This window comes from Thamnophis elegans, chromosome 1 (assembly GCF_009769535.1).
Source record: "Thamnophis elegans isolate rThaEle1 chromosome 1, rThaEle1.pri, whole genome shotgun sequence".
In the NCBI taxonomy this organism is placed as follows: Eukaryota; Metazoa; Chordata; class Lepidosauria; order Squamata; family Colubridae; genus Thamnophis; species Thamnophis elegans.
This window is the reverse complement of record NC_045541.1, coordinates 60,893,353-60,920,776: the sequence shown is the minus strand read 5'-3', so window position 1 is coordinate 60,920,776 and position 27,424 is coordinate 60,893,353. Positions and strand designations below refer to the sequence as shown.

General features: G+C 37.6%; 3 protein-coding genes across 8 annotated transcripts in view; 1 reads left to right on the top strand and 2 right to left on the bottom strand.

The window, feature by feature from the left end:
- Positions 1–13,667, top strand: part of IGFBP2 (insulin like growth factor binding protein 2) — an 86,819-nt gene extending 73,152 nt beyond the window's left edge. Inside the window, exons 3-4 of the mRNA XM_032217081.1 lie at positions 6,756–6,896; positions 11,352–13,667. Of these exons, the coding sequence (XP_032072972.1) occupies positions 6,756–6,896; positions 11,352–11,513 (303 nt within the window). The 3' untranslated portion in view covers positions 11,514–13,667. The remainder of the gene's footprint in view (positions 1–6,755; positions 6,897–11,351) is intronic.
- A 7,444-nt stretch (positions 13,668–21,111) lies between these two features.
- On the bottom strand, positions 21,112–24,574 carry RPL37A (ribosomal protein L37a). The gene is made up of 4 exons (XM_032236243.1): positions 24,487–24,574; positions 22,803–22,931; positions 21,544–21,626; positions 21,112–21,242 (listed from the first exon to the last, which is right to left on the bottom strand). Exons 1-4 carry the CDS (start codon positions 24,487–24,489, stop codon positions 21,179–21,181), a joined length of 279 nt encoding a protein of 92 aa, XP_032092134.1. The 5' UTR covers positions 24,490–24,574; the 3' UTR covers positions 21,112–21,178.
- Positions 24,575–25,712: 1,138 nt separating this feature from the next.
- Positions 25,713–27,424, bottom strand: part of SMARCAL1 (SWI/SNF related, matrix associated, actin dependent regulator of chromatin, subfamily a like 1) — a 32,469-nt gene continuing 30,757 nt past the window's right edge. For all 6 annotated transcript variants that reach the window (XM_032218729.1, XM_032218699.1, XM_032218737.1 and 3 more), the window contains 2 exons: positions 26,956–27,055; positions 25,713–25,975 (listed from right to left, as the gene is read on the bottom strand). In XM_032218729.1, coding sequence (XP_032074620.1) covers positions 25,778–25,975; positions 26,956–27,055 — 298 coding nt within the window. In that variant the 3' untranslated portion in view covers positions 25,713–25,777. The remainder of the gene's footprint in view (positions 25,976–26,955; positions 27,056–27,424) is intronic.

The window sequence follows — 27,424 nt, the reverse complement described above, 5'->3', positions numbered from 1 at the left end:
AATATTGTTGATATGAAATTCTGATTCCATTTTTCAAAAGTATCCTTCAGTATTGGAAAATCTTATTCCAAATTTATCTGTATCCTCAACCCATTAATAACTTTCTAGAATCAAAGTAGTATTTAGCCTTTTGCTATTTATTTTAATTTTTTCTTAATCTTAAATTTATTATTACATTTTTCTTTCATTAAAGGTGTATGGCAAACTCAACTAATATTTTCAGACTTATAAAGCCAAATTTCTCTAGTAGTTTAAAAGTAGTTAATTACCAATTTCTGAACATGAATACAAAAGGAAAGGGACTTACTGCAACTGTGAGCAAGACAGCTATGTCTATCATTGCTGAGTGTTCAAAACACACCATGGACCATTTATGTGCAGTCTCCTTATGAGGAGCAACTGTTCATAGTATATATATCCATGGTGAACATATGGCAGGTGTGCCATAATTGGTAGTAACATATGATGATAACAATAGAATGAAGAAGTGCTGTTAAATTAGGTGGATAAAATGATAACTAGGTTATCGGTGAGGGTTTTGTTGTGCAATAGATAATATTTCACAGAATTTTATTGGGCAGGCAGAGAACCAGGTGATTTTAGTCTTTTGGAAAGCTGTAAAGATCTGGCTATTTTCTTAGGCATTGAGTCAACATGGGAATGAGCCCAGCCAATGTAGGGATGTTGTGCCAGTGTCATAGGAAATGTGATGTTCCCTTGTGTGAAATTATTGTTTTATCTTTTCGTTTTTGGTGGGTGTTTTTTTGAACCACCTACAATTATTGTCTGTAAGATAGGCTGCATATATATATATATATATATATATATATATATATATATATATATATATATATGTGTGTGTGTGTGTGTGTGTGTGTGTGTGTGTGTGTGTGTGTGTGTGTGTGTATACGTACGTACGTACGTATACATACACACACACATCTATACATATATAGATATATAGATATATCAAATAACTAAAGTAGATAAAAATAAAATATTTTCATTCATTTATAGCCCACTTTTTATCTGTTTGCAAGTGTTCATTAACATCACTGTCACCATATCAAAAATAATCAGAGACTTCATAATAATTGTCACTGTGATCATCTCTTTTTTAATCAGAGTAATTCTGTTTGTGAACAACAACATATTTTATTATATTATTCAGCTGGTAGCAATAGTTTTTCAGGTAGGTGCATGTTAGTCTTTAAACAAGTTTAGGAAGCCGATCATTTCATTTAAATGGCAAAATGTGGACTGTAGAACTTTAGAATTCTACGCACCTACATAACGCCTACTGATTACTAAGATTTATTTTTTTTGCAGATGATGATGAATTAAGTGGATGCTAGCAAGTGTCTTAGATGGATGCTAATCCAGCAAGTTGCTTCTGTTTTTTATTTATCTATTTATTCCTTTACTGTTAAAGAGAACTTTAATATACACATGCTCTGAAAATTTAATATACTTCGTAGCTCAGCAGAAATTCTATCAGAAACTACAGTAGGTCTATCAATTTGCCTTAATTAAATAGGGGAGCAAGTTTTAAATTGGAAATTAGAGAAAACTGCCAGAGGAAAAGAGAAAATAATACTTTTTTTTTTTAATATATTTTATTCATTTTCACATTCCATTTTACAATCACTTATATACAGGGTATTTGCTATAAGAAAAAAAAATAAAATAAATAAAAAATAAAAATAAAAAAAAATAAAAAAGAAAACACAACTCATCATTCACAACCCCACCTGACACTTCCATCCTCCATACACCCCATCTACCCCCTCCAACTTTCCTTTCCTCCCTCTAACGCTCCCCTCCTACTTCCCTTTCCCCTCAAACCTTCCTTCTCCCCTTACTCCCAACACGCCCTCCTTACATTCCCCTTACTCCTTCCTTACTCCTCCCTCCTCTTTCCCTCTACCTCCCTCCTTGGTGTATTCCTTTATTCAAGTGTTGTTTATTATAATCTGATAAAAAGTAAAATAAACCAAGGAAAAAAAATATAAAGAAAGAAAAGAGAAAAAAAAAAGGAAAAAAAAAGAACAACCGTATATAAGTGCATTCTTGTTCTAATTAAGACTATGTTAACACCCACCCACCCACCCCCCATAAATCCCCATCCCTACTCCTCCCGACTTCCCAGGGCCCACACCTGGCACTGCCTTCTATCTAAAGTATCTTATATTCATATGGATTAAAAATAAAAGCAATATATTAAAGGAAAAAAAAAACCAAAAAAAAAAAAAAGGAAACTCTTTGTGTTAAGCTCAGCCCCCCATCTTTATATATGCTTAAATAGTGTAAGTCATTCTATCTATATTTTATTCTCGTCTCTTGCTTCTTTGTTATTTACCCCGACCTCCTGTAGACTCTCCCATTCCTCTTCCTTAACCTTGTATTCAGATAAACATTTATCCAAATTTGTATAGACATCAATATACAATCTAGCTCAAAAATAATCCCTTCTAGTAAAATTTAAGCAGCGTGGATCATTCCACATATTCAAATATTACTTTACAGAAGAATAATCAAACTTTCCCTTTCTTAACCTTAATTTCAAACAATAATTCAAAATAATCTGACCAGACTTTCCCTTCTTGGTAAAGTTTAAGCAGCGTGGATCAAGTATTACTTTACACAAAAATCAGTTTGCATTCTATCTTGAAATGATCCCGACCAGCTTTCCCTTCTAATAGGATTTAAACAACGTAAATCATTCCGCGTGCATTTTGCCCTCATCCCTTGCTTCTCTGATATTTACCACTATCAAATTTATGCAGACATTAGTTTAAAATTTAGCTCAAAATAATTTCACCAAGCTTTCCCTTCTAATAAAAATTAAATAGCATAGATCATTCCACATATTCAAATAATACTTTCAACAAGAATCAGTTTACCTTCCGTTTTAAAATTATGTCATCCAGCTTTCCCTTCTAACAGAATTTAAACAACATAAATCATTCTGCATTCATTTTACATATATACATTCAGTATCACCCCACCAATATACGTAAATCATTCCGCATGCATTTTACCCTCATCCCTTGCTTCTCTAATATTTGCCACTATCAAATTTATACAAACATTAGTTTAAAATCTAGCTCAAAATAATTTCACCAAGCTTTCCCTTCTAATAAAAATTAAATAGCATAGATCATTCCACATATTCAAATAATAGTTTCAACAAGAATCAGTTTACCTTCTATTTTAAAATAATCTCTTCAAACTTTCCCTTCTAACAAGATTTAAACAACGTAAATCATTCTGCATGCATTTTACATATATACATTCAGTATCACCCCACCAATACATTCCGCTTTTTCTGCCGGAGAGAGGTCGCAAACCCCCTTTCAATCCACAACTTTGGTGAATATTTTAGAATGTCTAAATCCTCAAACTCCGCTTTTCTGCTTCTCCGAGGGAGGGGGAGCTACCCCCTCCATCTTGCAGCCATGTGGTCTGTTGCTTGCCTTCTCCTTCGGCTTGTCTCTCCTCTTTTCCAAGTGAATCAGGAAGTCCCGCCTTCAAAGTCTTGTAATAGAAATCTCGAGCCTCCGAAACAGAATTGAGATGAAGTCTTTGATTCTCAAATGTGACCGTAATGCCGGCTGGGGCCTCCCATTTATATTGAATCTGATGATTTCTAAGCTCTTTAGTTAAAAAGGTATAGTCCCTTCTTGCCTTTAACATCTGGAAAGGTATTTCTTTGAAGACAATCAAGTCCTGGCCATCAACTCTCAATCTATTATTGTAAAATTTTTGCATGATCGCGTTTCTGGATTCTTTTGTGGAGAAATATATGATTATGTCCCTCGGGAGCTGTCGCTGTTCCGCTACCAACGAATTCTGGCGATAGATTTTCCGAATCTGCCAATCAAAGTTAAGTCCCGGGCTTCCCACCGCATGGCTGAGGGCTTCAACAAAGGTCTGTTTCAGATTCTCTCGCTCCTTTTCGCGGAATCCTCTGACTCTTATTGCGAATGCCTTCTTATTAAAGTTTATCATAACAAGCTGTTCTTGGGTGTCTCTAATTTTTTGTTGTAATATTTGAATATTAGTAGTCAAATTAGAATTAGCCTCCTCCAAACTTTCCAATTTATTCTCTATTTCAGCGGTATAATCTGACAGGGCAGACACGGCTGCAAACGTATTCGCCTTCATTTGGTCAATTTTAGACTTTAAATCACCATATAGCTCCAATACAAATTCCTTAATTTCTTGTTTAAAATCATTAAACATTTGAAAAAAAAATTCCTGTGTTAAGAATTCTCCAGTAGAGGGCGTAGGAGACAAGGGCTGCGATTCCAGTGTAAATTCTTTAAGCTCATTCACAGATTCTTTAGGCACATTTGTAGAGAGACGCTTCGATTTTGACCTGGGTGCCATTATAAATAAACAAATAAACAGCGCTTTCGCTCCCCTCTGTTTCCAAAAAAACCAAAAAAAGTTATTTTGTTAAGGAGCGGTCTGCAGGAAGGTAAAACCGGCTACGTACATCCCCTTTCAGTCACCAACGGAGAGAAATCGCCATTTTGAAGTCCGTTTAAACAAAGAAGCCTCTAAGACAAATGGTGCTGGTATTTAAGATAGTAAATTAAGATAGTAATAAAAGCATAAATCTCACAGGAGTGGGACCCGCCCATATTAATCCTAGCTTCAAACAACTTTGCTTTGTCCTAGGGCTGCAAAAAAAGGCAGCTGAGAAGAACTGGCTGGAGATAAAAGCTCCGCTCACGCTGGATCTAATCTCTGTCCACAGCCAAAAAAAAAGAGAAAGGCTGTGAATTACGAATAGACCCTAGCACACAGAGCTACTCCCTGCCCCTTTATAGCCAAAAAGGGGTGATATCTATGATCTTATTTAGATATACAGACCAGATCTCTGAGAGAGCTCGGTTGAGCCCTCCTCGGCGACAGGCTCCGCCCCCCCAGAAGCCGAGAAAATAATACTTAACAGATCAGAACAGAACATTCCTTTCTATAAATTTGAAGCATTTTGGCATGGCACAGGAAGATTTTGGCACACAGTTGTCAATCAGGAATACGGCTGGCGTAGTGTAGTGTAGTGTAAAGGAATTATTTCTAGTTGTAGGTTTTCTCATTCAGTCTTCAATCATTTCCCTCAGGTAAAATTGATACCAGTTAGCTGTCCACCTCTTTTGGTTTTGCTATACTAGCAATGCACGAGGTTTTCCCCTCTCTTACTCTGTCCTTCATAGTGCCATATTTAGACTGGTCTAATTGGCTTCACTGTTTTCTAACTGGCCCAAATCCAGGCAGCGTCTGAGTAGCTGAAGACTATTCAGGAAGTTTCTTGGACAGAAACTGACAAGCTCTGAAATTGGTTTTCACAGTCTCTCGAAAGCTTTTGAAGCATCTATGTGTGTGGGGGTTAAAAACTTGGCATGTGGTTCTTTTATATTCTTGGAAACTCACGATGGATTGAAGAATGGGCACTGATAAAACAGGCAAGCTCTGATTATAATTTATTCACGTGATAGTGGTGGAGTCTTTGCTATATAAAAACCATCTCCTTGCTACCTAAAGATAAAAGAATCATGGCTAAGTATTTTCAAGTGATCATGGGGTTTTTAAATAGTTAGTTATTACTCAAATTTAACTATCCATCCATCTAACAAGTGAAACTCTGGGTGGAGAACAGAGATAAAAGCATAATACAATTCTCAAAATCTGCTTTTAAAAAAACCCCAAGTGAAAAACAACTATTTGTCTGAAATGGTAGGGACTTCTGATCAAGCAGGGGGTTAGACTAGAAGACCTCCAAGGTCCCTTCCAATTATGGAATAGAGGTATGCCTCTATGAAAATCTCAGTAGCAACATATTATGCACACCAGTGCCAGAACTCTGTTAACTCTGTTAACATCCTGGGTGATGTGTTTGGGTGGAAGAACTTGCTAGTTTTACTCTACTTCATCAAAGAAACCCAAGCCCACTCTGCCAGACTTGGTGGGATGGGCAGAACCATCAAAGATAGGCAGTCCCACAAGTAATCTTGCCCCATGCCAGGTGAGTTTTTTAAACTGACAGCCAGCACATTGAATTACACCCAGAAACCTACTGGGAATAAGTGCACTTCCTGTGGTATATGTTATATGTTATATCAGAGTGTCATGGCACGGTTGATCTTAACCACAGAGAAAGGCTACCAATGAAATACATCCCACAGGTCACTGTATTAAAGAAGCTTAAATTAAGTGTAAAGAGCTATGGTAATATACTTTTATGAAGTGGAGGAAGAGAGTGATCACATTTTAAAATTATATCTATATTGTTAGGTTCACATCTATAATGTTATGTTAAGCAAGCATCAACCCTATCTCCCCAGCAATCCATATGGATCCAATCATGATAGTGTTTCATAAGTATTTGAAACTTTGGCTTTATTCTCAGGTCTCGCAGTAGGATGTTTGCAAGTCCTAATCAGTACATGGATCGCATACTGTTCTCCTTTGAGAGGTGTTGGGTTGTTCTGGATGTTCATTATCTGTTCCTTTGGCTTTTGTAATTCATAACTTTTAATATATAAACTGCACAGAGTTGTTTAGAGTTGGGCAGCTTCTAAATTATAATAAAAATTTAAAAATAATAATATAAACCTTGACATAGCTATCTCAGAAGCCAAAAGCAATTATTGTCTCTTTCTTAAAAAAAAAACAGAACTTGAACTTTGATATGCTCTGAGCTTTTCTGTTCTGTTTTCTCTTTCTGCATTGTTGGTTCATTGCAGACACCCTGCCAACAGGAATTGGACCAGGTATTGGAACGTATATCAACCATGCGCCTGCCAGATGAACGTGGCCCATTAGAGCATCTTTATTCCCTGAACATCCCAAATTGCGATAAGCAAGGCCTTTACAATCTCAAACAGGTAAAAAAAGTCTAAGCAGATTCATGTAAAACTGAGCACAAGACCATGCAATGATGTATTGTTCAGTTGTTATTTGTGTATTGATAAACAATTATTTTATATAACGAATATATTATAGACCACTGCCCTAGAGAAATAAAGGACGGAGTCCATGTCCACAAATAACCCAGTTTCTTGGCAGGATCATAGAGCCAGAAGCTTTTTCTCATTTCAAATATCCCCAGGTGAGCTCACATGCCATTTTCTAAAGATGCATAAAATAATCCATCCACTTTTTCCTTTCTAAAAGGCACTTTCTTTTCTTAGACCTCCTGCTAGTGTGAACATCAGTGTAGGGCGTGGTTGCTTTGATGTAACTTTCTTCATTGGAAGACAAAGGACATAAACCCAATGCCTTCAGGGGTCTAATTATCTTGGAAGGCCACACCCATGGCTCTGGACAATGTCCCTTCAATTGATTAGTGCCCTGAAGGAACTATTATGTGCTTCTTATATGAAATCAGATTACAGGCAGATACATGTGGAGTTGGGACGCTACTTGATACTGCAAAATAAAATAAGCTTTGCTACAGAGTTTTAATCATATTTTGAGTTAAAAATACAGAAAAGTGCAGATTGTATAGGTAAGAAGAATTATGTGGCTGGCTGCTTTGCTCATTTGGTTCCCATTGGCTTTACATTTTCTATTGGGAAGTGTGATTAATACTGGCTCTAGACTGAAATATCTGCAGTCAAGCCACTAAGAGTAATTTGAACAAATCTTTGATGATTCATTACTCCAATCATTAAATCAGAATGGCAGAGGTGTACTTACAGTGTTCTGCTGATTGATCCAAGCAAAATTGCCCCCTTTTTGTATTATTGGCTTTGGAAGGCTGTAATATTTTTTTATTGATTAAGTGATCACATAATTGTGCCATATTAGATTGTTCAAACCAATGCATGGCAGAGGATAAAAATAAAGAATACTGAAAAACACAGTAACTCTCATTAATTTATCGTATGAGGCCAAGATTTATTGAATTGACTGAAATTATACTACATGTTAAGCCATAAAACTTAGTTTGCAAACAATAATGCTTGGTTGACATAATAAATTAAGCCATAGTCTGAGAATGGCTTGATGCACAATGTAAATTAAATGGCCGAGTTTAATGGACCTAAAAAAAAACATTGTTCCCACCCACCCCTCTCCAAATATCTGCCTTCCTATTCTTATTCTTCATTTCTCAGTGCTCACTGGGGAATGGCTTTTATAGTTGATTTGAATAAGCTTAAACATTACCCATGATGAAATCTATTAAGTGTTGCAAAATCCTGTCAGAATTCACAGCTCTCATTGAAACCAAATCTACTACTCCAATTTTACTTCTTGCTGCAATACATAACATTCTTGTTTATGTGCTGTTCCTACAAATTTTAAATCAAATACAAGAAAGTATTCTCTAACTGATAGAATTAGAATTTCTTCAGTATCTCTTTCTTAATTACATGTTACATCCAACATCATAATAAAGTTTGCAGATGACACAACAACTGGAGGGGACGAATCAGCATACAGGAAAGAAGTCTAGAAAGTATCCACATGGTGCTCAAGAAACAACTTATAACTAAATACTAGTAAGACAAAGGAGATGGTGCTAGATTTCCGGAAGCACAGAGAGGAACCTGCTCCACTGTATATCGAGGGGGGCTGTGTGGAGAGGGTTTCCTCTTTTAAATTCTTGGGAGTGCTTATTAGTCAAGATCTCACCTGGAAAAACAACACATCTCTGGTAATTGGAAAGTCTCAACAGAGACTTCATTTCCTTAGAGTCCTGCAAAAAAATCAGGTGGAACAGCTGATGACCTCTTTCTATCGGTCCACCATAGAAAGTGTCCTCACATATTGTATTACAGTATGGTATGCTGGTTTAACAGCTGCGAACAGGAAGGCACTACAGAGAGTGATCAATTCGGCACAAGAAACCATTGGTTGCCCTCTGACACCACTGGATGACATCGCCAGATCTCGCTGCTTTAGCAGAGTAAGGAAAATACTCAGAGACAGTGACGTGCGGTCAGCTTTAGCCCTGGTGAGGCACTTTTTAGACTTGTGGACTTCAACTCCCAGAATTCCACAGCCAGGCATGCTCAGTTCCGATTTAAAGCGACAGCATTTTTCCCCCTTGCAAAATAAGTTTCCTCATTCTTTTTCTTCTCCCTCCCCCTCCTTCCTCCCTCTCTCCCTCCCTCCCCCCTCTCTCAAACAGACACACACCGACAGAGAACTTCGATCCCTCTCTCATTCACTCACTCTCAAACACAAACACAGAAGTTGGATTGGATATATTTTCCAAAGGCTTGAAAGCAGCTCCTCTGCCATACCCCCCCTTCCCCTGCTGCCTTCCGATCAAACTTTTTGAATTCCTCCCCCCTCCCCACATGCACCTTTTCCAGCTGTTTCAGAGACGATTTGAACTCTGCTTCTCCCTGCCCTGCCCTCCCCTCTTGAAAAGCTAGAGCTCTGTCAGACTGAGCTAGTAGCTCCCAGAGAACTCTAAAAAGCCTCTAAAAATGCCCTCTACAGGAGGCGAGAGAATACGTGCCTCATTTGCATAAGGAATTCTTTGCTTGTTAACCCTTGCTTAACTCTTAAAAGGCGAAAAATTCCTTATGCAAAAGAGGCCCCTAGTTCTCTGGCCTCCTCCTAGTTAATACTGAGAGCAGACACCAAGCCACTGTGACTTGAAATCTGGTAGCAACTACCCTGGCTTTAATTATTTTAAGAAAATTATTTAAAATCCTTTCCTTTCCCTGAGGAGACTGGTGAGGCCCCGCCTCCCTTGCCTCTAGTGACTGCACGTCCCTGCTCAGAGATGATTCACACCCTGGTCAGTGTCTCTTTGCACTTCTACCATCAGGCAGAAGACTTCAAAGTATAGCCAGCCAAACAAACAGGTTTAAAGATAGTTTCTATCCTTGGGCTGTGAGAATTTTAAATATAACCACAATCACTCCATGCACACACTAGCTTTTTTTCTTTTTCTTTCTTTTTTCATTTGTGTTATAATTTTGCACCAATGAGGTTAAAACCAATTTCATTGTATTTAAGTACAATGACAATAAAGAATATACTTATACTTATTGTGACATGTAATTTAAATATGAAGTATCTAAATTGTAAATTTGGCATGCTGGTGTTTTATTATTACATTATTAATCTCAGACAATATGACTGCAAGCAGTCACCTGATCCTCCAAATCTTGAAATAGATCAACTTTTTCCACCTTGATTTTCTAGTACAGTGATGGCGAACCTATGACACGCGTGTCAGTGCTGACACGCGTAGCCATTTGGGGTGACACGCACAGGATTTCATGCGATTCATCCTCGGCTCCTGCACGGCCGCCGAGGATGAAAGAATCTGTGCTGGAGGAACGGGGGCAGGGCGGGACGTGTGATCTCCCCCGTCCACACTCACTTACTGTATCGCCGCCGCCCCTTTCTGAGCGCAGGGGCTGCTGGTAAGGCGTGCGTGCCGTGCGCACACATGTCATCAGCGCGGCGAGGGAGGACCCGCAGGAGAGGAGCGCGGGAACAGTGCGCTGTTTATTTATGAAAGGCTCTACAAATTTAAACTCTGCAAGTTTGAGCATTGCTCACTCCATAGCTCAGCATGCAAAAGCGCTTAATGAGGGAGAATTTATTAAAGAAACTCTCCTAAGATGTGCGCCAGTTCTATTTCACGATATGCAGAATAAAGATGCAATTATTAAGAGAATATCTGAGTTCTCTTGGGGCGGGCTGGAGCGGCATGTTGATGAGGACGTGGAGCTGGAAGCAGCCGACTCCACAGCCCTGGTTCACGGCACCCCAAACAAGTTCAATAATATCAAGGGCAACATACGAAATCGACTGATGAACAAAGAAGTTACTAAGCAGGTATGTTAAATAATTTGTTTTTGGTTTATTAAATACAATTATATATTGCAATTATACATTTTTGTAGTTTAAACTATAAATTGCGCAAAATTATGTTTTTGTCGAAGTGACACACAACGCGAGTTATGCTCGATTTTTTGCCGATTTTTGACACACCACGCCAAAAAGGTTGCCCATCACTGTTCTAGTACAAGGGTCTCCAGCCTTGGCAACTTTAAGACTTGTGGACTTCAACTCCCAGAGTTCTTCAGCCAGCTTTTCTGGCTGAGGAATTCTGGGAGTTGAAGCCCACAAGTCTTAAAGTTGCCAAGGTTAGAGACCCCTGTACTAGTCTATAGAATTGGCTTTAAATATCCTAAGAAAGTGGAATGGTTTGAATAGTTTTCACAATTCAGCAGATACTGTGGTTGAATAATAAATCCTGGTGATTTTGGAAGACTGAGCAATCATTTGTCATGACTGTCAACTATAGAAGGGTCTATTTAGCCAACAGAATTATCAATTCTTCTGCTTCCCCTCTTTGTTTTTAGTGCAAAATGTCAGTGAATGGTCAGCGAGGAGAATGTTGGTGTGTTAATCCCAACACTGGGAAAACCATCTTGGGGTCGCCTACCATCCGTGGAGATCCTGAATGCCACCTCTTCTATACTGACCATGAAGACAGGGGGACACCAGCCTTTCAAGTGCAATAGTTGGACACATTCCTACTCTCTGTCATGTGGCTTGGCCTATTCTCAGTGCTGGATTTTACATGGGTTTTAATGCAGCTTGATTTTTTCCTTCATGTTGATGTTCCAGCAAATCCCCAGGGATTTTTTGGGGGTGGGGTGGGGGAAATCTGGGCTATACATTTATCTCAGTTGTTTGCACCATTGGGAAAATACAATAAAGGTGGTGGATAGAAAAGTTTGGTATCTCAGGCATTCTCTTATCCTGCTCCGAACTCTTCCCAAACTCTTCTAAATCACTTTTACTCTTGCCAGAAGGAGCAAAGGAAACAGGTCAGAACAAAGAGTTAAATTGACCTCTTCACCGACATGTGCTCCTGCTTTTACCAGGCTGGAGGAGATAATCCTTACCCTAATTCTTTCTCACCACCCAAGCCAAAGACCAAAGATTGTAAATACTACATTGTGCCTGCTACACAGAGCCCTGCAGTCTCTCCATGTTGGTCCCTTTGGATTACTAGGTGTGTTACAGCTAAAGGACTAAAGAGAATCTTTGCTTAGGGACCAATATTTCTTGGAAGGCATGGCCAGCCTCCCTGCTACCACCCCCCCCCCCACTATTAAATGTTAAAACATCAACGTGTAACCTTATTCACTGAGAATTCAATGCCAAGGATTATTATTCGGCATCCTGCTGCCTCTTAGATAAGACTTCATAACTCTTAAGAAGCAAAAACCCATTTAAAACCCATGAGTAGACCAGTCATTCTCCCTACCCTAAATGATGTAGGTCCAAGATTAGCAGTGCCTGTGTCTCTGTAAGTAAACGACACTAAATATAGTGCTTTGTAAACCTTGAAAGTGGACAGATTATATGTATATGTTCATTGATATGCATACAAGCCTGTATGGAATAATCAGATCTGGGAGCTAGGAGCGATGTGGTGTTGAACTTTCAGTTCCCAGTAATGAATTAAGTTTCTCAGATAACCATTTCACCCTCTTGAGTTTAATTTTGCTTTTGGGGTGGATCATGGAAATGTTGAAAAAATGAGAAGCAGTTGCATGTATTATGTCTTCTTGTATTATATATGCCAATTTATATTTACTGAACAGTTACTATTAGTATAATTGTTGAAGACGGAAGGTTTTGTGCGTGTTCCTTTTTTTTAATGCCATATATATTGGAAGAGAAAAAAATGAAACATTTCCATCTTTTTTGTGTAAGAACACAGCAGAAAGATGACATTAGAAAAATGTCTGGGCTTGTCTCTGGTCAGCTTGCCATTTCACTGCATCCTTTTCACACACAGAACTTTTGTTGTTCTATCACGGTTGATGCCTTGAAAGAATCTCCTTCCTTCTCTACTTGTGTCCCCCTCCCAAAACTGCAGCACTATAAATGGCAATTTATAGTTTGAGGCAACAGACACATTTCTTTTCCAGTTCCATAATCTCTGATGAAAATGAGGGGTGAAATTGTGAATTACTGAGAATGTCAGTACTCGGACCCGTAGGCAGGTACCTGTACACACCTGCTTCAAGACCGGATATTAAAATAATATCAATGTTTCATGTTGCAAGACAGAGACTGGTACAGGAAATGAGTTGCAATTTAAATATTAACTTTGATATTTACATTTCAACTTATTATTAACATTAAATTTGAATTTAAACAAATATTTTTCCAGAGCAAATTATAGACAGTGGATTATTTCCAGTAGGAAAGCAGATATATGCTAAAGAATTAATATGTTTTTTGGTGACAAGAGATTCTGTGGAGAAAAAAAGGCAATGCCATAAGTGAATGTGATGGAGTAAATCTCAAATGGCACTGGAGAAGTTTTCCCAGCACGCACAGTACATAAGGAATAGAAGAGATAAAAGATGGCACGTTCTTATTCATTGCAGTGAATGAAAACCATTATTTTCCTGTCAGGCAAAATCTTGATTATTTGTGCTTTTTAAACATTTATGCTTAATATAATCCAAACCCAAATTCATCAAACAAATATTCTTCTCATTGGGAAGAAAAGATTTGTTCCTTTTTATTTACTTTCCACCTCCAATCTAGCAATTTAGCAACTAATATTGGTGCCTTTAAGAGGAATACCACTTACCCCTTAAGTTTATACTCTTAACTGTAGATACTTCTTCAGGAACAAACCTAGAACTATGGTGATAAAAAAACTGAAAACACTTCATATTCTAGGAATATAAATCAACATTTCTATTTTGTTTTATTTTTCCTGCGAGAGGCATCCAGTTTTCATACTGCAACATTTAGTAATTAATAATAATTGGTGCTATCTATTTTCTATCAATACCCATCAAAGAAGAATTCAAATACTTTTCATGTAAATACTGCCTTTGGAAGCTGATGCTTACAATTTACTCCTGTTTAGAAATCAGAATGCTGTTTTCTTTATTTTGTTTGATTGCTAAACTGTAAGAAATTTGAAATAAATTAAATGGGATGCCAGAAAGAAAAACATGTTGTGGTGGTCTGGTTATTTGTAACATGCATACCTAAACGCAGCCATCCAAGTCATTTTCTACAGCCCACAATATTCTTCCTTCTCACATGTACACATTTGTCGCCAGTTACCAATGGTCCCTTAAAGCAGGGGTGAAATTCAGTGGGTTCTGACAGGTTCTGGAGAACCGGTAGCGGAAATTTTGAATAGTTCAGAGAACCAGCAAATACCACCTTTGGCTGGCCCCAGATTGGGGTGGGAATGGAGATTTTGCAATATCCTTCCCCCAGGAGTTGGGAGGGAATGGGGATTCTGCAGTATCCTTCCCCTGCCATGCCCATCAAGCCACGCCCACAGAACCAGTAGTAAAAAAATGGAATTTCACCACTGCCTTAAAGTACAAAGTAGTACACCTGGTTGTCCTTTTTGCACAGATAAAAGCTGCTGCATCACTTTATAGCAACTTCATCTATCTGCTGGCATCATCCCACAGCAATCAAGACCCTTCAAACAAGGTAACTTGGATTGAGCGCCAAGCTCTCAAACACTCCTGAAACCCATTCAATTCTGACATATCTTCCACCACAAACAGCATTCTGAAAAATATAGTACAAAGGCATCTCTGCTGAGAAAGTATCCATTATTCCCTGGAATGCTGTGTATTCTTATTTAACAGATTTAAATCCTTCTTCCAGGACTGGCTGTAGACATTTTAGCACTCATATTAAGCCATATTCTTATACCCACTATGATTACTTCATATTTAACTCTCAAGTGAGCATACTGATGTGTAGGGTTCAGTTACCGTTTTTTGAGGTATAAATTTAATAAGCTGAGTCATGTGACTCGGTTCCTTCCTATCAGATCTTTGTCTTGCTTCAGTAATATTACCATCTTTCTTTTTTGTGACTTGCAACATCCAGTTAAGGATACTATTCCCTACCACAGAGCCAACTTTATGTGTGTTTTGGAAAAGCATAAAGAGTTACAAAGCAATAATGAAAGATGATTAGATTTTGTAGTCATATATTTCACTAGTCTTTTAAAAGTTGGTGCCCCCTAAAATTTGGTGCCATAGGAAACAACCTAGGTTGCCTAGGCTCAGAAATGGTCCTGCCTGTGATAAACAAGAGGCTGCTGGTAGCTCACAATTACAATTTACAACAACAAAACATATTAAACACAAAACAATACCTGGAATTAGTCCCCAAAAGCCCTTCAGAAGATGTTTTTAGCTTTCTCCAGAAATCAGATAATATTGGAGACAAGCCTATAATGAGACAACACATCACCCAACAACAGGCACACAGAATTCTTCCATGCTTTGATTCCCACTTGCCAAAAATGGGGGATAATCACCCAATTCTACCTTTGACCAAAGTGTTTGGACTGACTAATAAAGAATGATTTTCCTATGAGCAACTCATTGCCAAGCAATTAATGGCTTCATGAGTTAAAACCAACAATTTAACTTTTACTCAGAACTTACCAATAAAAGAGAACATTTGTAGTTCAGGGTTGAACTGCGAGGTCCTTGGTGCAATCTGAGCTTAATTGTTTTCTTGCAAACATTTTATTACCAAACTAAGTAACATCATCAGTGCTAGTAGGGAGTGGGATTTGTTCTCATTTTATTTACTCACTTGTAAGCTAACTGGAAGTTCTTGATGGTCCTACAAAAGAGTAGGATATTTATAGTGACCTAGATACTCATAAGTACTTGAGTAGGATATACTATAACACCAATTGAAGATTCCGGGCAACCTTTAATGACAATCTCATGTAGCATGTGTTGCAATAGTCCAATGAGGAGGGGAGATGCCCATTATATTGCAATCAGAGAAAGACATTCCTTGGAATTAAAGGAGGCTTCTTATTTTTTCCCCCTCACTTTTATTATTTTTATAAATAAGTCAAGGCAGCAAGCATATCTAATACTCCTCCCTCCTTCTAGTTTCCCCACAACATCAACACTGTGAAATGAGTTGGGCTCTGAATAATTTTCCTTTATGTGTGCTTTATGTCGTCCCCAAGTTCCCTGTTCAACTCAACTAAATTTCTTTGCTCAGAAAGCCATTTAGAAAGTGTGCAGTTACCATTTCTGAATTAAAGCATTTGTCAATCGATTAAATGTAGATGTATGTGGTCAACCGCTATCCAGTTCCGATCTGGATTTCATATAGGATTCGTGAGTGACAGAATAGGATTGATTTTTTTCAAAATATATAATGGTACCCATTGAGCTGCTCATTATTTATTATTATTATTATTGTTGTTGTTGTTGTTAACACATTGGAAACGTTCGTAGCAATTCACAAAAAAGTTTCAGTCTTGCAGTTCCTGGGATAATTAACTAGTAATTGCTCAGGACTTGAGATCTTAGTGTTTGAGACCCCTAACTTAACTCTGGCAAAAGCAAATCACATTGGTCACAGGTATCAATTTCCATGTTCTGCTCATCACAGATCACCGAGTCAGGTTTGATTCTATTTGGATGGTTTAGTCTTAGGATCTTTGAATAAACTATAAGTATGCCAATGAGGTGGCTGGATGGAGTCACTGAAACAGTAGGCGTGAACTTAAATGGACCCCAGAGGATGGTAGAGGACAGGAAGGCCTGGAGAAACATTGTTCATGGGGTCGTGATGAGTCGGACACAATTTCGCAACTAACAACATATTAATATTCTGCCAATCTAGCAGTTCAAAGCATATAAAAATGCAAGTAGAAAAATAGGAACCACCTTTGGTGGGAAGGTAACAGCGTTCCATGCGCCTTCAGGGCCGAGGTGGCGCAGTGGGTAGAGTGCAGTACTGCAGGCCACTTCAGCTGACTGCTAGATCAGCAGTTCAGCGGTTCAAATCTCACCGGCTCAGGGTTGACTCAGCCTTCCATCCTTCCGAGGTGGGTAAAATGAGGACCCGGATTGTTGTTGGGGGCAATATGCTGACTCTGTAAACCGCTTAGAGAGGGCTGAAAGCCCTATGAAGCGGTATATAAAAATCTGCTATTGCTATTGCTATTGCTATTGCTATTCAGCATTTAGTCATGCCGGACACATAACTACGGAGACATCTTTGGACAGCGGTGGCTCTTGGACTTTGAAACGGAGATGAGCATCGCTCCCCAGAGTCGGGAATGACTAGCACATATGTGCAAGGGGAACCTTTACCTTTATGCTCTTATAAGAGATTTAAAACACTTCACTTTAAGAACCCATAATTGCATTTAAAATTGCACTATAATATGCAGAAAGATGAACATTTTTAGTCCATGTTAGGATTTTTTCAAACCTAATAAAGGGCAACTGCATTTTACTTTAAACAGTTACAAATACAAATAAAAGTTCTAGGCAAGCCATGCATGTCTTTTTGCATCTTTCCAAGAAAATTCCAGTTTCAGTGTTAGAATTATGCACTATATATCGTCGATGTTTTTGCACCCAGATGCCCCACCTAAAAGCAGGGATAGAACCAGCTAGAGAGAAATGGATTTGGTAGAACTACGGCACCCCCATGAGGCCACATGCAAAACTGAAGCCTGTCACTGCAACTTGGCATTCCCTTGCATTTTTTCATGTACAATTTGATCATTATGAAAATGATAGAGTCCTCAACTACCCCCAGTGTGCATTACCTACAAAAAAATCAAAGGCCAGAAATAAAAACACATTAAACACACAATCCTAATATAATCACAACATAGTTCATCATCGTAACCATCATAACACAGCCACTTCTGCCTAGTCCTGCCACAGTCCCCAAATATATGCTTTAAAAGCACTTTTAAAGCACTATTTTTGAATTCCCAAATTAAAAGGGAGAGGATAATCTTTTCTATTCTCTCAGGCATGCCACTGGAGGGGAGCTGCGGAAGAAAATAGCTCCTTTCCATTGTACCTCACAAGGGAGTGGTTCATAGCAAGCACCCTCCACAGGTATTTTTTGGCTGGGCAAATGGTTGGCTGGTGTTGAGCTCCTGGCCATAACCTCACCTTTCATTCATGTATGTAATTAGTGTTTCCTACATAATATATAGGGGTTTTTTTTTCTGTAGCAATAGCACTTAAGACTTTTATACCATTTCATAGAGCTTTACAGCATTCTTTAAGCAATTTATGGCTTTCAAAGTCAGCATATTGCCTGCAACAATCTGGATCCTCATTTTGCCAACCTCAGAAGGATGGAAGGCTGAATCTATTCCTAACATTTTAATAATTTTTTATAAGAAAGACTAGCATATTGTCAGAATTTATTCTAGTCTTTTAAAAGTGAAGGAAGTAATTAGCACTCATTCTCTTGCAGGCCAGGTAAATGTATTTCTTCAGGGGAGCATGAGCTGGATGATTTCAGATAGCAGATAGTATCTGGCCTGTGGGTTGCTAACCAATAGTAGATCAATAGCTATAGCTACTATACACAACGGTAGGCTTAAAACATATTTTCTTAACAGCATTTTCTCATTAAACATCAGAAATGAGTAAGCCTCAAATCCTGAAACTATCTACTATGGTGGAAACAGATGCCTTCTATCAGGGACACCCAAAGTTGCTTTTTCAAGATGCAATTGTATATTGTTTTTTTCTTTTAAGACATTTCGCTTCCCATCCAAGAAGCTTCTTTAGCTCAGAGCTGAAGAAACTCTTGGATCATTATCAGATATAAAGATATTTTGAATGAAGGGGGACTTAAAACAAAAGAAAAAATGGGTGATCAAGGGATTTATATAACATGGTATTCTCATGTGCAGATAGTCTAAATATGAGAGATTCTAAATTACAGGGTTTTACAAAGAATTAACGGAGTTAGATAAAATCTTAACAGGAACAGAAGAAAGGTTAATAAAGAAACTGTACTGGGCATAAAATTGGAAGAGGAACAAGTAAAATGTTGGAAATGCCACCAAATACCTGGATCTTACTATCATGTGGTGGACATGTGGAGAGACAAAGAAGTATTGGACAAAAATTAAGACATGGTTGGAAGAGATGATACAACAATGTATTGAACTGAAGCCAGAAACATTTGTGCTAGGAATTTTACCTGAAATTTATAATAAAGAGATCGTATATTTAATCATTCGTGTATTAACCGCAGCTAGAATTGCATTTGCACAACATTGGAAAAGTGTAGATTCCTATTGATGAGGTGATAAGGAAAATATTAGAATATGTAGAAATGATCAATTAAAATTAGCAATTAAGGAGAAATAGCAATTTGAATATTATATGATTTGGGAAGTATTTTACTAATGGTTGAAGAATAAAAAAGGAGTTTGGAAATGAAGGCTAAAAAAGTAGTAGACAATATATTTAATGAGAAATATAAATAAGATGAAAACTGTTGTGTGCGATGAGAATGTTTAATGTTAATATATCATTACTAGAAGATATTAAGAAAAATGGAGTTTTATGTTTAAATGCTTAATATAACTAAACATAGGGAAATGTTAATATGAATGTGAAACGTGGCAAATGAGGAATGATGTTGCAGATGTTTGTACCCAGATGACACAATGCATAAGGAAAGATGGAATATTTATTTTTGTAACCGAAAAATAACTCTTTATAAAAAAAAAGAAACTTCTTGGATGAGAAGTGAAGCATCTTCAAAGAAAAAACAGGAAGTCCAGTTGCCTCTTGAAAAAGCACCTTTGAGACCATCATGACCTGGATGACTGAGAATCTCCAGACATCTACCAGGGAGAGTATCTAACACTTACAATCACACTTAACAGTTTAAAAGTTGAGCAAAACTGGAGTATGCCTTGAACTTAGAACTGAGCTAACCATATTTGAAGACCTTCAGTAGCCAGGGTGTTTTAAGGTCAGGTTTTCCTAAGGATACAGAAAGCATAATGAATTTCTTCCTGGCCCTTTTACCAACAGCAGCCACGGAAAGGAGTTCCATCCGCTGGTCAATGCCGACTGGCAACCACGCGGAGGAGAGCCTTCTTGGTGGTAGCTCCGACCCAATGGAACGATCTCCCCGTGGAGATTCATACCCTCACCACCCTCCAGACCTTCCGCACAGCCCTCAGAATCTGGCTATCCCGTCAGGCCTGGGGCTAAAGATTGTAACCCGCCAGAATGGTATGAATGTTGTTTTTTAATTATGTATTGTCTTATATGTAAAAGTCTGTTTTCCCCCCTTCCTTTGATTGTGAGCCGCCCTGAGTCCCCCCCCAAGGAAAAGGGCGGCATATAAATAAACCTTCTAATCTTCTAATCTAATTTTTTTCCTGAGTAACAAATTTCTGATCTCTTTATATTGAATCTGTAGTACAGGAGTGTCAAACTGGCAGTCCACGAGCCGGATACATCACTAGCAGGCCCACCCACCCTAGCTCCACAAAGGAGGAAAACGCTACGAATCATGTGACAGCAATAACACCTCAAGTTTGACACACGTGCACTGTTTGAAATTATCACAGCTCTGAAAGAGTACTTACTGGGTCCTCATGGTTGCAGCTGTTGCATCTGGTCACGTGATTGCAATTCAGGCAATTGGCAATAGGTTTGCAATTACAACAGTTGCATCCCAGTCACATCACCTTTTGTAACCTTTACTGCTGGCTAGCAAGCAGAATGAATGGGGAAGCCAGCAGGCAGTTGGAAATGTTTATCATGTAACTATGGGACGCTACAACTGCATGATTTGCATAATGGCAATTAGTAGTGCCAGAATTCCCATTATAAGCCAGTAGAGTCCTGCAACATTGCACCTTATGACTGTGTTGCTTAGTGTCAAAGTTCCCAGCCCAAATTATCACCAAAGAGAATTACCCATAGTTCCTGTGTTTCCTCAAAAATAAGACTGGGTTTTGCTCAGACATTAGAGCTTATCTTCCAATAAGGTCTTATTTTGGGAAAAATATGGCACTAAATGTGTCCATCTGGCTGATCTTAACTGGGGCTTATTTTTTGGATAAGGCTTATATTACAAGCACCCTGAAAAATGCTAGGGATTATTTTCCAGTTGGGTCTTATTTATGGAGAAACAGATTATGTGCGTGCACCAAGAAACACAGTGAGATGCATATGGTGTGCTTCAGCTCACGTAATCAGGATGCAGAGATCTGAAGCAGTCAACAGAGTGCTTCAGAGTGTGTTTACTCTAGACTTGCAGAAAGACATTACTGACAAAATTCATACAGCTGTGTTTAATTGGCAGATAGTGAGATAAAAGATAGCATTCAAACAAGAATATATTTCTACTGGTCTTTTAGCTCCTTCAGTCTTCTAATGGCAGATTTCACTGTCACTGCTGAAGTGGTGCTGGAAGAAACAGAAGTATTGTTATTAGAGTCAGGAGTTTGGCCACAATTACCTCAAATACTATTACTCATCCCTGAAAGGGGTAATAGGACTAACCCAACTACAAATAAAATAATTCAAAGTTTATACTTCTACCATGGCCCAATACTCTACATCAGGTCATTTCAATTCCAATCACCAAAGAAAAATGTATTAATTGCATTTATATGCAATTGCATCAGTCTATACAACACACCCCACCATAGATAAAAATGGAACATTCACTCAAAACTTAAGTCTAAACATTGTGCTGTTCTCTTACTTGTAGGTCCAAGCTCCACCAGCCACTGTTTTCATACATGAGCCACAATGCCAAATACCCACGGCTTTCCTCTTCATTTTGGTCTGTAAGAAAAATATTTTCCCATTTGGGTAAGTATTCAAACTACACACAGAAGCACACGTCATATGCTGTAACACATTCCAGGGTGCAGCAAGCAAGTCATAGGGGTCACATAATGCCCAGTGATGCCTTGGGGGCAAAGGAGTTATCAGGATTACTACTCCCCTCTTTTAGCAACTATTTTTGAAGCTCTCCTGAAGAACTGCTCCAATAAGGAACACTACAATGTCTTATTTTTAAAAGAGTAATATGGATCAGTTTTATTATTTAAGAAGCAGAAAGGATTTTGCTAGCTCCACTTTGAAGAAAGAATGTAAAATTTCCTCAAGCAGATAGCCAATGTAAAAATTCCAAGCACAGTAATTGGTACGGTTAGACAGGCTAGTTCATATAAGGGTCAGTAATTAAAAATTAATTCTAGGTTTGACAGTAAATTAGTCCTAAAAGTCTCGCTTTTTTGCATGGGTTATTTTTCAGCACATCTGCAGCAATAAAAATAGCCCCAATTATATAATGTCTCATCTCTTTAAAGCACAATTTTTCTGGGGTTTTTTTTTTCATAACACCCAAGCAGAATTTCTTAATTCTGAAGCTTCAAAACATTTGGAAAATCAATTATTATCAGTGATATTTAACCTAAACAATAGTAAAAAGTATTGTATACTTAATAATATGACAGCACTCTACTAAGATTTTATAGAAGTATTCTGTATGCTTAGCAGAACACTGAAGCAAAACATTTTTCCAGATCCCTTTTCCATGGGAATTTTAATTACCCAATTACCAAGACAGTTCTTAATAAACCACAGTCCCAATACATATGGGAAGAACCATAACAGGAAAGAATGGATTAGGTTGAATGTCCAACTCAACTGAAATCCCCATATAAAACATAAAGTAACTATTCATAGGTTTCACACAGAAATGGCCTTATTATTACATTCTGGAGGATTCAGAGCATCTTCAAACACCTCAGAGAATTAAAAGAAGTAAAAGAATTTCCAAAACTGTGGCACATTAGCGTTGAGGCATTAAAAAAAAAAATCAGCTCTTAAATTTCATTAATTTATATCTAAAGTAAGTCTCTCGGGAATAACTGACTCTTTAAAACTGAAAAGACATGGACAGACTCTAATTAAAAACAATATTTTCATACATTTGCTGCTATAAAGTCTTACCTTTCCACAGAAGGAACATGTATACTTAGCGTGTTGGCTAATTTCAATTTTCTTCACCATCTTCCTGAGGGACGCTCCATATCGGGTACCATATTTACCTACAATCCCAACCTTCTTAGTACGCTTGGCCTGTTACAGCAGAGCAACAAAAGTGTCACATTTTTCATTTCTATTACTATCATCTGTTCTCATCAAGATAAGTACATAGAATGATATTGTGTATTATTACAAGTATAGACTGTAGAAAGAGCCAAGGTCTTCACTTGATTTTTTAATTTCATAATATAACTTTAGATATATTTGCATGCCACATTGAATTACAACTTACTATCATTAAGTGCTGTACCTTATGATTCTTGACAAATGTATCTTATTTTTTATGTACACTGAGAGCATATGCACCAAAGACAAATTCCTTGTGTCCAAACACACTTCGCCAATAAAGTATTGTATTTATATTTCTATTCTTTATCTAATCTGTTTGAACCATAGCTTATCTATGTGTAAATCCTTTACAAGCCAACATTTTCAACTTAATACAGCAGAGTTGAGAGGAAAAAAATGAGGCTTAAAAATGCAATTTTAAGCCTTAATAAGTGGAATACAAATGAAATCAATTTTAAAGAAGAACAATTACCAAGCTAAGCACATTTAAATACTGGGGAAGATAACATGCCCTATCAGCCTAACTCTGTATTTGCTTACTTCCATCTCGATGATAAATATAATTTTCATTCAAATCAATATAACATACCAATCACAGTACTTCACCCAAACAACCAAGTGGCACAACTAACAGGATAACTTTTGTTGACTAAAGATGACAAGTGCATAATAGTAGTAACGTGTTAATTACTATATAATTTTATTGTACATTAACTATTTCATAATTAACAGAATATTCATACTTGCTGCCTTGTTATCCAAAATGTACTGAATATTGTATGTCAGTTCAAATACGGTATTATCGCTAACTCGAGGCCTCAATATAAATTGCCTCTGAGAGAGATCAGTCACTATCCAAATAAGGCAGACAGTATCATGCCAAAGCGCTCCGAGTATTACAGATTTTTTTTCTCTCCCTACAGAAACTTTAAAAAAAAAAGATTTAAAACTTGATGGAAAATTATCAGGAAAAAAACGGGGAGAGCGGAGAAGAACAGAATGGCTGGCTAGTAAAGCGCTTACCCTATACGTGAAATTGTAAAGTTTCAGCCACAAATAATCAACCATTTTTTAAAAAAAAAAAGGTCTAAGCGGCTGCAATGCAATATCGGCTGCCTCCTGCAACAAGAGCGCCTTTGTAAACAAAAATCATTTAATCAACAAGATTTATAGAGTTTAATTGGACGCGAAAGAAGAAAATAATTACTCCAAATTAGGCGCTTTCCATTCATGTTTTGCAGAAAGGAGCGAGCAAGGGCGAAAGTCTTAGCATCCACCGTCGTCCCTAACAGAGACTCCCGCATTCGTACTCCTAAAGCGATTCTTATCGAAGCCGGGTCTACCCGGCAGCCTCTGGCGAGTCCGCCTTAGGATCATCCCTAAATATTCCCAATATCCTTAGATATCGTTTCCTCAGATATTTCATCCCACATATTTCCAGTCGCCGGCCCCGCAAACGCGAGTAACAGGAAAGATGGCAGCAGATGAAAACGAAATAACAAGCTGCAACCCCACTCACCATCTTGCTCCTCCAACAGGATCGCGGAGAGAAAGAAGGAAATGCCCTTTGCGCATGCACCGTCTCCAAAGAGAGACCGGAAGAAAAAGCCCGCACACGTGGCCAACAATAGAGTTGGCTTTTCCTTAGCGCTCCATTTATCCTTTGGTCGGACTACGTCGGCGGACCAACTCCCCCCGCCACTCAGTACTTCCAAAAATTACCATCCCGTGTTTTCGATATTTTTTTTGCCACCCCGCAATGCCTCCTTTTGCTGCTCTTGCAAATGCAATAAAAATACCTTTGAAAATTACGGGTGAAATGGGATTTTTGTTAAAAAATGATAGAACATCATATTTATTTATAAACAATATTTTACTATAGAAAAAATTGCTAGGATTGTGCATAACACTTGTTTGTGGAGAAGATGGATGTCATACCGATTTCCACTTGCAAAATATTTTATTCATATTGAGCCTCTGGTGTATCCTGAGGAAAAAAATATTGCTTTAAAGGAAATATTTGGATAGACAATACAGGAACTTTTGGAACTCTTATGATTAGAGCTTTGTCTTTCAATAGTTGATAAGATTAGAATTTCAATCTGCAAACACTGTTACCTGAAACTTAAGTTCAAACAGTTCCCTGAAACTCAGTATGCAGAGCTTTGAACTACAAATGACTGAGTAAAATAGAGGTTTGTTTTATTATAGAGAAATAAGGATATGTCATTATTCTTTACACAAAATTCAATAATGAATTTAACCATAGTTTATTTGAACAACCAAATAATTTACTGATGGCACTGATTTTTTTTCTCTTTAAATAACACTTTAATAAAAATAAGCATATATATATATATACACATACATACATACACACACACACACACACACACACACATATTTAGTGTCACAACCCCTGGTAAGCCCCAATTATGGGAGGAAGCTAACTGCTTCCATCATCTGTCAATCGGCTCGTCACAAGAGTCCATCACGACAGAAACCCAATATTTTTACTGTTGCCTTTGTTACATTTGTGTTTTATTTGTGCTGATAAATAAATAAAGGGAGACTAGTATAGATCTATTTCAAGCTATTTGAAAGCTTAAGCGCTCTCTCTCTCTCTCTCTCTCTCTCTCTCTCTCTCTCTCTCTCTCTCTATCTCTATATATATATATCTATATATCTATATATATCTATATCTATATATATATATCTATATATATATATATATATATATGCTTATTTTTATTAAAGTGTTATTTAAAGAGAAAAAAAATCAGTGCCATATATATTTGTATCCATGGAAATTATTGAGTACGCTTTTTTTTGCATGGACTTGCTGAGAAAAAATGTCCTGCTTTATTGTTCAATGGGTTTTCCTGCCCAGAATCTTCACATGTCTCCACTATCTCCCCAAGCAAGGCTTCATCCATGTCATCTATATCTATATCCTCTGAGAAAGTCCTCTGGAAAAGGTCCAGCATGGTCTGCTGCTTGGTGTCCTCCTATGGAATTAAAGAGAAAGCCTTTGTCAAACTCTTGTTGACTTGTTTCTTTATAACAAAACAGCTCTGATCATCAATAACGCAAGTTCACAAAATTAATGCAGGAAATGCATAGAGATTCAAAAAGCCTCAAGATATTAGAAAGAGAACTGAATCATATTTATTTCTCCCTGCCATCTGAAACAAAATAAGAGAGGCACGGGAAACTGAGGGTCAAATTCTTAGTAACAAAGTTTGTCAAAAAAAGCACTGCAGCCAGTGGATGCCTTCCTTTGATCCAAACATGGGCCTTCTTCCCCAAAATAATGCTAAAGATACAGATAATCCTCGATTTAAGACTGGTCTCTTGGTGACTCATTTAAAGTTATGCCTGACCCAAATAGGGACTTGTGGTGCGGATTCGAAGTTCCAAAGGTGAGAGTCCCTTATGTGACCAAACTTAAGCATTTGACAACATAGCCACATTTATGGCTGTTTGCAGCATCTTATGGTTGTGTGAACCTCATTTTACAATGGTTTTGCCAAAAATTGGCACCTAATCCCAGTTTTCAAAGTGCCAATCTTAGGCTCAGTAAATGGTTAGTGTCTGTAAGCAGGCTTTACTTCAAAATCGTTCCACATCATTTTGGTCACATCAGAAATGTTTACTGTTATTATTTTAATTACAGCCCCCACATATCTCTGTTCTTTCTCCCATAAATTGATTTTGCTTCTTTAAAGCAAGAAGAGGGAACCAGTTGCCTTCTGGATTTATCCATCAATCATAGCCAGTTCAGGCAAGGGTGAAGGATTCTGGGAGAGCCTTGGGTTCCCCAATCCTACTGTAAAGGATTGTCATTAATGTCTAAATGTCTTAAATACATTTGTATGTATTATAATCTTCATTTTCTTTCTTCTTTGCTACTCAAGGTATCAATATGTTTCAAGAAGAACTACCTTGCATTAAATTATGAAACATTGTTTGCCATACAATAATTTACCTTGCAGATATAGTAATTTGTGGTTTCCGCTGTTTCTGAGAACTTGGCTTCTGATAAACCAGCTTCACCCAACACCCTGATCTTCTTTTCAATCAGTGGCCTATGTAAAATACAATAACTTCAGTTATCAAAACATACTAAGGGACAGTCCTTCGGTACTGTTTGCATACTAAAAATGGCGGTTATAATTAAGCTAAAGCATCTAGTTACTATTATAATCATGCAGGTCAGGAAAAGAATTAAAATTATTTGTAATGAAACAATAGATGCCATGAATTAAATGTGTTCAATTTTTCTTGTAGAGGATTGAGTAATACAATCATTAGTACTGGATTGGGACCAGATGTATTATAATATCCTCACTCAGCCATAAAACCTGTTGGCCGATTTGAGGCAATCACTGGACTTCAACTTATACTATCTCACACAGTTGCTTTGAAGATAATATTGGATGGGGATTCCATATATG